The 13,745-nt window shown below is 41.2% G+C and overlaps 1 protein-coding gene across 12 annotated transcripts in view; it reads left to right on the top strand.

Annotated features, from left to right (window-relative positions):
- The window catches only part of LOC110543938 (protocadherin alpha-C2), a 221,863-nt gene that overhangs the window by 129,616 nt on the left and 78,502 nt on the right, over positions 1 to 13,745 (top strand). The window contains exon 1 of one of the 12 annotated variants that reach the window (XM_060377403.1): positions 3,289 to 5,915. The exons of the other annotated variants lie outside the window; for them this stretch is intronic. Within the exon in view, the coding sequence (XP_060233386.1) occupies positions 3,480 to 5,915 (2,436 nt within the window). The 5' untranslated portion in view covers positions 3,289 to 3,479. Of the gene's footprint in view, positions 1 to 3,288; positions 5,916 to 13,745 lie in introns of those variants that run through there. 12 annotated transcript variants of the gene reach the window in all.

Here is a 13,745-nt window from a genome sequence, read left to right as displayed (position 1 = left end):
AATTAGAATTAATAAAGAAAACACAAACTGAGAAAACCCTGGAGCTGGAGAACTTGATAATATTCTGATAACTGGTGTATTATGCAAATAAGTACATATAGAGTAGAGTTAGAGTGTGGATTCATAAAGAAAGGTTTAAGACATTTTAGAAGCCATGTCATAGAAAAGAGCCCTTTCCTTGGAGTAGAAACTTAAGAAATCTCACAGTGATTTTGTTACTGGTAAAAGGTTTAGTAAAAGAAAGAACATGAGATGGTGGTCCTTAGGAAGAGTGTACAGCCTTTTTCTTAATTAAAATCTGGGAAACAGTTGGCCATAAGTCTCAGCATCTGCTTTGAGTGTCCAAGTGGGTTACATAGTAATGGGAAGAGGGACTGCCTCTGACAGAATCTGATTGGCCTGCTCTTTGATCTCCTCCCCCTGAGAGGGGAGCAACCTTACCAGGCCACAGAAGATGACAATGCAGCTGCTCCTGATGAGATCTGATAGACTATAAGATCAGAAGGAAGGAGAGGAGGACCTCTCCTATCAATGGACTTGGGGAGGGGCATTCGTGAAGAAGGGGGAAGGAGGGTGGGATAGAGAGGGGAGGAGGGAGGGACTTATGGGGAGATACAAAGTGAATAAAGTGTAATTAATAAAAAAATAAAAAAGAAATTCATAAAAAATCTGGGAAACAAAGTTACAGATTTCTATTGTCAGATTTCACACTCTGTTAGACTTGTGCATTTGATTAAGCTATTTTATAGGATTAAAATTTAATTAATGTGATGATGACACTCCAGCTGTTTATTTCCACATTGCCTAAAATACCTTCAGCGAACATGCCAAAGTATCAGGAAACTTTTGTACATAAAATATAGTAAGTTCTCTTCACGAGCTTTTTGGTAGATGGCAGGTTTACTAGTCTCTTGTTTGGTTTCAAGACATCTAATAAGATCTCATGCAAAGCGGCTAGCAATCTTCTAGATTTATGGCTGAAGGCCAAGTTAAGGTGGAAGGTTTTGTATTAATAATCTGGTCAACAGAACTCAAGAAGAAATCAAAGTTCTGGGTTTTGTTGTTGTTTTTTTTTTTTTTTTTTTTTGCCTATTTTCCACTTTAATTTATACTTTCAATTAAACAAAAATATTGGAAATATTTGGATCAGGAGAAATTGTGGAGAAGGTCTTAAAGGTTTTGCTAAAGAGAAATTTTGTCAATTCAGGATTTGATATTCATTTGGCTATGCTATCAAAAAGGCAAACATAAGGGCTGGAGAGATGGCTCAGTGACTCAGAGCACTGCCTGCTCTTCCAGAGGACCCATGTTCCACTCCCTGCACCCACATGGCTGCTCACAATTATTTGTAACTCCATTTCCTGGGGATCCAATGACCTTTTCTGGCCTCTGCAGGCACCAGGCATGCACGTGATGTATAAACACACAAACAGACAAAACATCCATACATATAAAAATAAATTAATCTAAAAATTTAAAGGGGCAAATGCATCTGGCCTTTATCAATGGGCAATCTTTTCTCTTGATCGTTGCTTCCGTGTAAGTTCTGGTTTATTTGGAGAAGAATGCAATGCTCCACGAAGAGTTTGGGAGTCATACGGTGGGAGTGGATATATAATAGATAGGTATTATCTATCTATTCGTAACACAAATGAGATCCTTTGAAAGTGGATGCCAGTGACAGTTTAAATAGAGATATAGCAATTTTTTTTTTTTGTGTGTGTGAAAAATTTCCATGCTAATTCTCTCTCTCTCTCTTTCTCTGTGTTTTTTTCTTCATACCTTAGTCTACCTCACACAACTGTTCTCTGGGACACAGCTCAGAATTCCTAAACATGATGCAATAATTGCAGGCTTGACTTCAGTCTGAAACTAAAGAGGACTTCCCAAATGGGTACATCTTTCCAGTAGTGTTTATTCTGCTTTGAATAAGTGGAACAATGGAAAGAATAATTGCTCTTCCCTCAGCAGGCAGCCAACCTAGGCTAAACTAAGAGGAGAAATTGCAAATCCTACATCCTGGCAGAGGAACAGATCATTCACGTTTTTTTGGGAGTTTGGGGAGGAACGAATTCATTTTTATGGGCGGTTTCACACCTGAGTAAGGTCTGTTAGTGAGGCCCACACCGTGGTGCGCTTCTTGCTGTATTTGCGTCTCAGATTAGGGAAAGTTTGCTATGATTGGTAAAGGCAAGGTAGTGAGGAAAAAATGTTCCGTTTTCATTGCGCTGTGTAGCTTCCTAATCTTTCTAGTTCCCGGATGACACAGGGGCTCTGCCTGTGGGCCTAGGGGGATAACCGGTATTCAGTAGAACATTGCAGTTAGTAATTCCACTTTTGGGCTTGAGAATGCAGATGTTGTCCGTTCAAATCAGCAAGCTAAAAAACAAAACAACAACAACAAGCAAACAAACAAACAAAAAACAACCCCCCCCCAAAAAAAAAACAAAACAGAAAATCTCACACATAGGCAAAAGTCAAGAGAAACTTGTGATTAGCTCACACATTCAGTCATCCGCATTCAAAACCCATCACTACTTTCAGGCATCCCTCCAAGCATAAAATACAATATCCTGGGAGCTTCTGTTTTTGATCCAGTTCAGCTTCCCATAGAGGTGATGCTTGCAGAACTGATCGCTGCTGTCGCTGCAGATCAGGTAGAACGTGAAAGCTGCTCCTCTTTGCTGCGTTCTGATGTTTACAGGGAATGAATTTAGGGTCCTGGCCACACTGTTCTGAAGAACAGCAGTCAGTGTTTCTTTTCCTCCACATGGCCACAGGTCCTCTTTAGGGACAGATGACAAGCTTGCATTTTTGGTTCTTGGTTTTGGCCGGTCGGTGACATCCTGTTACTCCAGAGTCTAGGGAGGCTTGGGATAATAATAATAATAATACCCATAGTTACTCCTGAGGAAAGAGAAAAAGCGGGTTCGTTGAAAAAGTCGGAGCACAGACCCTTGCTCCTGCTGGCTCCGCTGCCTCCAAAAGCCTGAATCTAGAGGAAGTTTGAAATGAACATGGGTCTCCAGAAAGCCCGCCTCGTACTCTCCCCATCCCCCTTCATAGAACCAGATGTCGCCGGCCAAGAGCCTTACAGCTGCAGGGAGTTGATCTAGGAGACGTCACTGGCAGGAGGCGTGTCAGGTCCTCGTCCTCCAGCATCTTTCGCATCCAGCCTGGAGCCAGCTTTGAGCGAACAGTAGGCGCGCAGCCCAGGCAGGACTTCAGCCCCGGCGGGCGCAGACGGAGCCTCCACGCCCGGGCAGTTCACCTCTGCACCCCTAGGCGGCGCTGCGCTCCTCTGCGCTCAGCACACCCAGCAGCCCAGCCAGGGCGGACCGCGGGTCACCGCCGCGCTTTGAGCTTGCTTGCAGTGCTTGCTGGCCGAGCAGCTCGCGCTTTTCCAGGCTCCTCCTCTCCAGGAGTTCGGAGCATGGTCCCAGGTCGCTGCCCCTGGAGCGTGGACGCCGAAAGGGAGGATGGTGGGCTGGGGGGTGGCGGTTCTGTGTTGGTGGATCTCTTGCGGTGCCGCAGCGGGACAGCTGGAGTACTCCGTGCTGGAGGAGACCAAACCAGGAGTCTCCGTAGGCAATATCACCTCGGACTTGAAACTGTCCACAGCTGCTCTGTCTTTGCGGAACTTTCGCTTCCTCTCCAGCCACAGCGAGCCCTACTTCGGGGTGGACCTGGGCAGCGGTAGTTTGGTGGTTCGAGAGCCAGCCGACCGCGAGCAGCTGTGCGGGGCCAAAGCTGCTTGCGTCTTGACTTACGAGCTAATGTTTGAGGACCCTCTGGAGCTGCATAAGATGCGCGTCCATCTCCTGGACGCTAATGACAACTCGCCCCTCTTCCCCGCTGGAGACGTGCACCTGCATATCCCGGAGTTCCTGACGCCTGGAGCCCGGTTCACTCTCCCGAATGCCCAAGATGCTGACGAGGGAAGCAACGGGGTGCTAAGTTACAGCCTCAGCACCAGCCAGCACTTTCGCCTGGACATGGGGTCGCGGGTCGATGGTAGCAAATACCCAGAGTTGGTGCTGGAGAAAGCGCTGGATCGAGAGCAGCGGGACTTTCACGTGCTGGTGCTCACTGCTCAGGACGGTGGCCTGCCCGCACGCTCGGGAGACGCTCAGGTCACCATCACCGTGGTGGACACCAACGACAACGCACCTGTGTTTGAACACTCCGTGTACAGTGCCAAAGTTCCAGAGACTGTAACCAATGGGACTGTGCTGTTCCACGTTCACGCCTCAGACCCGGATGAAGGAGCCAATGGGGAAGTCTGGTACTCCTTAAGCAACAGCACACCGGCAGAGCTGAGGCACCTCTTTCACGTGCACCCTAAAAGTGGGGAGGTTCGGGTGGCTGCTTCTCTAGGTCCACCGGAAACGTTGTTGGAAGCATACGTTGAAGCAAGGGATGAAGGTGCTTTTAGTCTAGCTAGCACTACCAAGCTGCTTGTAGAGGTCACTGACGTGAACGATCACGCCCCCCAGATGGACTTCATGACCTTCTCCAGCCCAGTACCTGAGGATGCAGCTCCTGGCACGGTAATCGCTCTCCTTAGTGTAAAGGATGAGGACCTTGGTTCCAACGGTAAGGTCACTTGTAGCATGTCGAGCAAAGGCCCCTTTCAGCTGAAGGCTTCTTTTGATAGCTACTACAGGTTGCTGACGGATGGGCCCCTGGATCGGGAGCAAGCAAGTGAATACCAGGTCCTAATCACTGCCTCGGATGGCGGCCTGCCCCCACTAAGCGTCCAAAAGACACTCACTGTGTCAGTGGCTGATGTGAACGACAACACACCAAGCTTTCCTCAACCACAACAGGAACTTTTCGTGGCTGAAAACAACAGCCCTGGAGTTTCTTTGGGCCGTGTGTTTGCTCAGGACCCAGACCTGGGCTTGAACGGCCTTGTCTTTTATGAGCTGTTGGATGTCATTTCTGAAGGGATGCCAGTTGCCTCCAGCTTGGTGGCAGTGGGATCAACCAGCGGTGTTATCACTGCCAAAACTTCGTTTGACTTCGAGCAGCTCAGGGGCTTTCACTTCCAAGTGGAAGGCCGAGATGGCGGCATCCCTCCCAGAAGCGCAACAGCGACTGTGAGCTTGTTTGTGGTAGACAGGAATGACAACGCGCCAGACATCTTGTTTCCCTTGCCCAGAAATGGCGCTCTCCCCTTGGAAAGAGTGCCCCGCTCTGCCCGAGCTGGACACCTGGTCACAAAGGTGGTAGCAGAGGATGCAGACAGCGGCTCTAATGCCTGGCTCTCCTACCGCATCTCTCAGGCCTCTGACTCTAGCCTTTTCAGAATTTCGGTCCACATGGGAGAGCTGCGCACTGCACGTTCAGTTTTCCCCACGGACGCAGTTAAGCAGAGCGTGGTCGTGGTGGTTCAGGACCATGGAGAGCCACCGCTTTCCTCCTCCGTTATTCTGGGCGTGTTGTTGAGCAATGCTGCTCCTCAGGTCCTTCCAGACTTCGAAGATATTTGGGAACCAGGAGCACAGCTTTCTGCCCGGAACTTGTCCTTGGTAATAGCCCTGGTCTGCGTTTCGTTCTTATTTTTGGGGTGCTTGCTTTTCTTTGTGTGCACCAAGTTGAGCCAGAACCCAGATTGTTGCTCTCAGAACTGCTGTCATTCTCCAGAAAATGTGAGGCATGAGAGGACGATGGCTTTTGGTCCCTGCGTGACATCAGCCACAATAGATGTCACTACAATTGAGAGACTCTCTCAGACATATCTCTATCAAGCCTCTCTGGGACTTGGTTCTGGTAGTAACAGCTTGCTCTTCCATGGGAAATACAGTGCTGCTTGTCTGAGAAATCCGGCCCCTGGCGTGGGACTGAATTCACCAATATCCTGTGTTCAGATTCAGAATAGGAAAGGGGATCACACACGTATCAGTGACATGGTAAGCACATTTTATGGGGTTTGACTCCTCTGACAAGGAGATAGTTACTAGCTGTGTTCTGGAATGTTTCTTAAATGAGTCTTTTTTTTTAAGCTTACATTTAATCATCTGAATGCTCAATATGGCAAGAATTTTGTCAGTATGTATTAGGATATTGTTCTAGACTTCAAGGAATTCAGTTATTTTTTAGAAATTAAAATTTAAAGACTGGTTGATTGCCTTGTATGAGTGTGCGTGTGCACATGTCTGAAACATGGTGTGTGTGTGGCTATCAGAGAAAATTGCTTTTCTCTTTCTATCATGTACATTCTGGGTATTGAACTCAAGTTATCAAGCACCTTTATCTGATGAACATCTCACCAGCTCTTATAGTTTATTTCTGAGAAACAGAGTAAAACACTAAAACATATCAAAACCTATATTAGTAATATGGAATAAAGACCTAAATTAACGATAATGAAGTGCTGGAGTGCTCCTTGGGCAACAGATGTGAGAGAGTGCTCAGATATCTAAAGTGAAAAAACGTGAGTATGCATACCGACTCGAACAAAGTTTATGAGTATGAACAAAACAGAGAAAAAGAGGCGCTTTTTGAAAAATGATAATCACTGGAGGAGTAAAATAAATTGCAGTGGACGCTCATCAGAGATAGCGATAACATGTGAGTAAATATCTGGATGGAACGAAGGAATCGAATAGAGATTTGTAGTAGAGATGACATTTGACTTTGGTCTTGAATGATATTTAATAAAATGTAGCATATTCCGTATCCTATACTTTTTCTAAATATCACAGTGGCACATAACCTTTGGAAAATGCATGCCTAGACATAGTTAATAACTCCACAGCTCCTTGAAAATACATAAAAATTGCAGGCGTATCTCAGACCACCTGTTTGTATTGACACACAGGAGCTAACAGTGGGGAGTGAATGGCATGACAACTTTTATTTTGTTTTTAATTAAGCACATCTTTCCAAAACATGAGCACTCTTTTGTCAGACACATACGTGGCTTCAGAGTTATATTAATTTTTCTAGACTCACTTAATTTGGATTAAATTACTTTAGAGTGACACACCCACAAGTTAAGAAATTCAAATACTTCAGTGGCTTTTGGAATTTCAAAAAAAAAAAAAATTGAATGGAGTTAAGACAGTGTATTTCACACCATCATTACTATTATACGCTATTGTTTTCCGACCTCTCAAAGTAATCACGGACACAAGAACTAATGGACACAGAAGTTAGGGGAGGAAAACAAAGCATTTTCCTTTGAAATGGCTTGAGAATTATTCTTCCTCAAATAATGGTGGAACTGCAAACACAAGAGATTTAATTTTATTATAATTTTATGTGTTTACCATTTTCACACAGCATGACAAAACCTAATATGTAAGAGATGCCTACTGAATGAATTAACAAGCGTGAAAATAATGGATTGAAATGTTAACACTTCAGCATGTACTTCATATGTACAACATTCACGTCACACTGTATACATGTTTAAATTCCAAATACAATGGTTCAGTGATTACTTTTCCCCACATTTTCATACGCAATGAAATGGTTGGGCAGAGGGGCTTTCTGGCCCTTACATAGCATGAAAACTCTCTTTGTGCTTTATTCTGGAATAAGCATGGACCAGTTCTTTAGATAGCAAACGGATCAATAGAGTTACACATCATTACATTATGAAATTTGCAGAAAATGCTACCTACAAAAATCTCAGTTAGTATTAAGAGAGGAAATTGTAGCATTTCAATGTTAACAAGTCAAGGATCCAAGCACTTAATATGTAAATACCATCCGTTTACTTAATTTCTTTTTGTTTCTGGGTTTTAGCTTGTAACCCTGGTCTGGAACTTATTATGTAGACCAGGCTGGCATGTAACTCATAGAAATCAGCCTAGATCTGCCTCCCAGGTGCTGGAAACATATTTATGCCATCAGCCCTTGATCATTGTTTTTTGGAGAGAGAGAAAGAGAGAGAGAGAGAGGATATTAGTGATAGGGGTAGTTCGAAAAACAGATTTGACTAGAAAAGAGAAATGCTAGTAAGTCATAATAAAGGCCAACAGATATGAAATTTTAAAAGGAAAATGAGATATTTATATGAAAAAAAAATAGGGTGAGCAGATACCGCAGTAGGTAAGGGTGCTTGCTATGAAAGCATGAGAAACTGGATTCTAATGTCCACCATCCATGTAAAACACTGGGCGTGCCTACAAACTAGGTGTGACTGTACCTGTGCTGGCTGGCAGAGACAGGCTGATCTTAGGCACTACGATAAGGGCTAACTGGACAAGCCCGACCGTGAGCTCCATTTCAGTAAGAAATCCTGTCTTATATCAGTAAAGGGATGAGTGGTAGATGACCTCCCATGTCTTCCTCTTGCCTCCACACGTGGAGCATGGATGCATACACCTGCAGCTCCACATGTATGTATTGTGTGTGTGTGTGTATGTATATATCCAATATTATATATAATTATATGGTTTCTAAATAATTATATTATTATATATAAAATTGTTAGCTTAAGAAATCTAGTCAAACATGGATTTCATCTGCATCCCTCATACTGAAACTATGTAACAGACACAAACAAAATTGACTTACTGTCCAAGAAATAAGGTGCGTCATGCCACTGTTTTGTTTTTCTGTTGAGGTAGTTTAATTCCTAAAGCTGGTATCAAAGAAAGTACCTGTGGTGGGATTTTTTTTTTTTTTTTTTTTTTTTTTTTTTGTGGTGGGTAAATTTTAACTTGCTATTTGTAATTGAAGTGTTGGCATTTTTTTTTTTTAAGAAAACATTACTGCAGCAAAAATGGATGGGAAAAAAGCATACATCTAGTCTTTAATATAATATGCTAAAGTTACTTGACTGAGCATCTCATTGCTATATTATGATGCTATTGTTCAAGAAAAAACAAGATATGGGATACTTGCAGTGTGAACTGTTTACAGAGTAGTAGAATGTTTTTCACATTCAACATGCTTCTATTTATTAATTAATTTATTTAATATGCATTTATAAGTAGACTCTATCAAAGGTTTATTAGATGTTTCCTTATAACTATTTTGGCTTTGATAATACTGGCCACACTTTAAACATTTTATAGTGCTATAACTTAGGAAGCTTACATGCATGTGAAATACATTCAGATTTTTAAAACCTCATTTATAGAATAGTACTTATTTTAAAATAGGGACCCTCAGACAGGTGAAAAAGAAAGTTAACATTTTGATTGGTTATGGCTTTCTTTCTGTAACCTGTTTCGAAGAGAAGTTTCCTTAATGAGGGACAAGAACTACACTTGCTTGTGGGCAAAAGGATAAATATTTAGAACGTAGTTTTGGATTATGCTGAGTAAAGTGGCATTTGTAAGTTCTCCTCCAAGATCCATGACTTTAACAGCTCTGGGTAGTTGGATAGTTTTTTGGTACCAGGCATAATTTACCTTTTTGGTGAGGAGGTCTTAAGTCCAATTAGAGAGCTGTTGGTTACCATTAAGAGATCTGTGCCAATATTGCGCCTATGGATATCAGGCCATGCCGGTCATTGTAGTGGTTCATAAGCATCACAGCTGGGCAGAATTCTTGGTTAGTTTTCTTATATGGAAGCTTGCAGAGTTGTGGAGCCCAGTCCCAATGGATGCATCTACAATACAACTCCTGGACCTAAGGCTCGAGATCAGTGTGGAAGAGGAGACAGAAAGATGGTAAGAACCAGAGGAACAGGGAGTTTGCTCCTGGGAATGTCAGAAGCTATACCCATAGTCTCAACAATATGGTTGCATAAATAAGACCTGAACAAAGATGACAAAAACAGACCTGCTAAATGGAAGGAGGGAATCTCATAGGGCCTCAACAGTGTACAAAGGATGACAGGCAACTAAGACATTCTGAGGGTAAGAAGAAACATTTTCCCCAGGGAAGGACATGCCAGTTGGTCAGTCCTGAAAACATACATACAAGCTATATTATAAAGACTAAGCAGGTTATTGTATTATGTATTTATATAAAGCCCTCATTTAGATAGTATACTAGTACTTAAATAGTATACTATACACAATGGAGAACCTTAGATAGGTAATTTTTGCATGTGTGTGTACGCGTGTGTGTGTTTGTGCAAGTAATGAAAAAGACATCATGAATTTGAAAAAAAGCAAGGAGGGTATGGAAAGGCCAGGAGGTGGGAAAGGGAAGGGGGAAATGATGTAATTATATTATAATCTCAAAAAATAAAAAGAAATAATTTACCCAGAAAGATAGCATTATCGCTTGAGTAGACAGACAAGAAAAGCAATACATGAAAATTTCTGGGTGGGAAAGTATTGACAGTATGTCTGATATATTAGTTATCTATTGGTTTTCTTTTGTTGCCTTCAAATTTGCAGTTAGAGGGAAACAGTAATATTCACTTGTATGGGTTGCATTGAGGACTAAGTACTTGCTAAAAGGTTTGCTATGTTGTTCAGATGCATATCAGAAATATTAATATTTGTAAGAACATCAAATAAATATGAACCACAACCCAAGCTCCTGACTACAATATCATGGGTTATAAGGAATTTGTTGATAAGAGTAATTCAAGCAAACAAACAGAAACAACAGTAACAGCAAAACCCTAGGACCATTGGTTTTGTTCCCAGAGCGTTTTTGTTTGTTTGTTGCCACGTGGTTCTCTCTCTTTTTTTTTAATTGAAAAATTTTTTGAAAAAAATTCACCTCCACCTCCCACATTTCTTCCCATATCTTCCCACTTCTTTACCCACCCCACTTTATGGGTTTTTTTCCTCTTAAACAAACAAACAAACAAACAAACAAAAATACCCTCAAGAAATAAGAACAGAAAACAAGAAACAAACAACTCCCTCACAAAATGAAAATCAAAACAAACAAGCAAAAGATCAATAAGATAAGATACCAAACAAAGCAAACATGAAAAACAAAGTCCAAAATACCTTTGGGTTTGTTTTATGTTGACCAGCTAACTCCTCCTGAGCATGGGACCTGCCCTGGAGTGAGGTTGATGCAGCCTGTGAAACTCCATTGAAGAAAACTAGCTTTTCCAGTGGCCAGTGGATATCAACTGAAGATGGTTAGAGATGGGACTCTGTGTTCACCTTTCCCCCACCCCAGTGCTGGAACTTTGTCTGGCTTGAACCTACTCATGTCTTAAGCATGCTATCAGTCTTTATATGGGTTTACACATGCATCAGTCTTGTTGTATCTGGAAGACTGTTTCCTTAGAGTCATCCATCACCTCTGGTGGTTACAATCTTCCATCTCTTCAACACAAATACCTGAGCCTTGAAAGGAGAGGATTGAGGAAGAACTGAGTGCTCCAAAGGCTCTACCTCTCTGCATATTGTCCAGTTGTGGGTCTCTGGGTCAATTCAACCTACTGCAAGAAGACAATTCTTTGATGTGGGTTGTTATCCCTATGGGCATAACAGTATGCCGCTAGGAGTCATTTTATTGCTATGTTCCTTTTGAAGAATAGTGTGGTAGGTTTTCTTCTAGGCCCATGTCCTGTCTAGTCTCATGTTCTTGGCCACATTTGTAGTGAAGTTATGGGTTCCATGTCATGGAATGGGCCTTAAGTCCAATTATTAAAACATGGTTGGTTACTCCCATAACACGTATGTGACTGTTGCACCAGCGTGTCTTCAGTCAAGTTGCTGTTGTAGGTTGCAGGGTTTATAGGTCGGTGATATTGATGATTACCTTTCTCCTACAGTGACATGCAAAGCACCTTCTGGTACCATGACTTGGTAGGGATGAAGCTTCTTGTTAGACACCAGCTTGACTTTTACATGTTGGATGAAGTAAATGTTGTCTTCAGCAAAAGGCCTTACCATTAGGTCATGAGGAGAAACCAGTAACACTGGCAGTACACTGCGATGTTTGGGGGGTTCCCAAAGGGCTCTGTTGGCCAATGACTCAACAAAATAGAGCCCATTCTTGGAACAGGAGATTTTACTTAGTTGCATAAGATATCTAGTTGGGGAGGTCTCTCGTCTATGATTTGGTGAGTCCATATAGGTTCTTTTAACATATTTATATATATTAGGAAGCTTCTATAGAGTAGGTTTTTATATAGTTTTTCAAATCGGTCTTAGTGTTAATTGTCCCTCTCCAAATTCCTTCTTTTACTCTTTTCTCACATCCTCCCTCCTTTTAATTTTTCCATTCTAGTTTCCCCTTTGTCTTTCCATAATACTATATTGTATTTATTCTACTTCGGAACATCCTCTCCTTGGCTCTAGTTCTGTATCCCATTTTTAATCAGGTTATTTGTTTTCTGGATGTTAAGTTGCTGGGTTTTTTCTTTTTTCACTCTTTATACATTTTAGATATCAACCCTTTATCAGATGTATAACCGGTAAACATCATTTCCCATTTTGTAGGCTGATATTTTGCCCAAATTATAGAGTCCTTTCCCACACAGACACTTTTAAGCTTCATGAGTTTCCATTTATTAATTATTTGTCTTGGTGCCTACACTATCAGTGTCCTGTTCAGGAAGTCCTTTCCTGTGTTAATGAGTTCAAACCTTTCCCTTGCTTTTTCTTCTAAGCTCAGTGTATCTTATCCAAATAAATTTGGAATTGAGTTTTGTGAAAAGTAATAGATATGAATCTATTTGCATTTCTTCTACATTCAGCAACACAGTTTGACCAGCATCATTTATTAAACGTTCTCTTTTTTCTTGTCTGTATTTTCAATTTATATATATAAAATATATATATCTATATATATTTGTTAAACAGGTGATATATATATATGTGTGTGTGTGTGTGTGTGTGTGTGTGTGTTAAATGGGTGTTCATAGTTTGTGGATGTAAGTCTGACTATTCAACTTAGTATCACTGAGCAGTGTGTCTTTTTTTAATGCCAGTTATATACTGTTTTTATTACTGTATTTTTGTAGTACAGTTTGAGATTGGAGATGATGATACCTCCAGCTCTTTTATTATTTAGAGTTCTTTTATATGTTCTAAATTTCTTGTGTTTTTATATGAAGTTGGGGATTATTCATTCAATTTCTGTGAAGAATTGTGTTGAAATTTGAATGGGGATTGCACTGAATCTGTAGATTGCTTTTCATGGGATGGTCATTTTTACTGTATCTATCCTACTGATCCTTTAAAATGAGAGATCTTTCCATCTTCTATTATATTCTCAATTGTTTTCTTCAGCGGCTTAAAATTTTTGCCTGATTAGAATTATCCCAAGATACTTTTGAGGCTTCTGTTAAAGGTGCTATTTCCCTGATTTATTTCTAAGTCTGTTGGCCATTTGTATATAAAAGGGCAACTGATTTTTGTGTATTACTTTTGTATCCTGCTACTTTGCTAAAAGTATTTATGAACTGTAGGATTTTCTTGAAGGAGTTTTAAGGGTCACTTATGCACACAGTCTCATAATCTGCAAATAAAGATACTTTGACTTCTTCCTTTCATATTTGTATCCTTGATCTTTTTCAATTGTCTTAGTGTTCTATCTAGAACTTCAGGTACTATACTGAGTAGGTATTGAGAGAGTGAACATCATTGCTGTATTCTAATTTTAATAGAAGTGCTTTTAGTTTCTCTCAATTTAAGTTGATGTTGGCTATGGGCTTGCTGTAAATGGCCTTTATTATGGTGAGGTATGTTTCCCTAATCTTTCCAAGACTTTTATGATGAAGGGGTGTTAGATTTTGTCAAAGGCCTTTTCTGCTCCTAATGAGATGTTCGTGAGATATTTTTCTTTCAGTCTATGTAGCGAATTATGTTTGTCGGTGTAAGTATGCTAAACTATTCTTGCATCCCTGGGATAAG

Source organism: Meriones unguiculatus, chromosome 2 (genome assembly GCF_030254825.1).
Source record: "Meriones unguiculatus strain TT.TT164.6M chromosome 2, Bangor_MerUng_6.1, whole genome shotgun sequence".
NCBI classification, from domain to species: Eukaryota; Metazoa; Chordata; class Mammalia; order Rodentia; family Muridae; genus Meriones; species Meriones unguiculatus.
The sequence above is the reverse complement of the archived record's forward strand: the minus strand, read 5'-3'. Positions and strand labels throughout refer to the sequence as shown.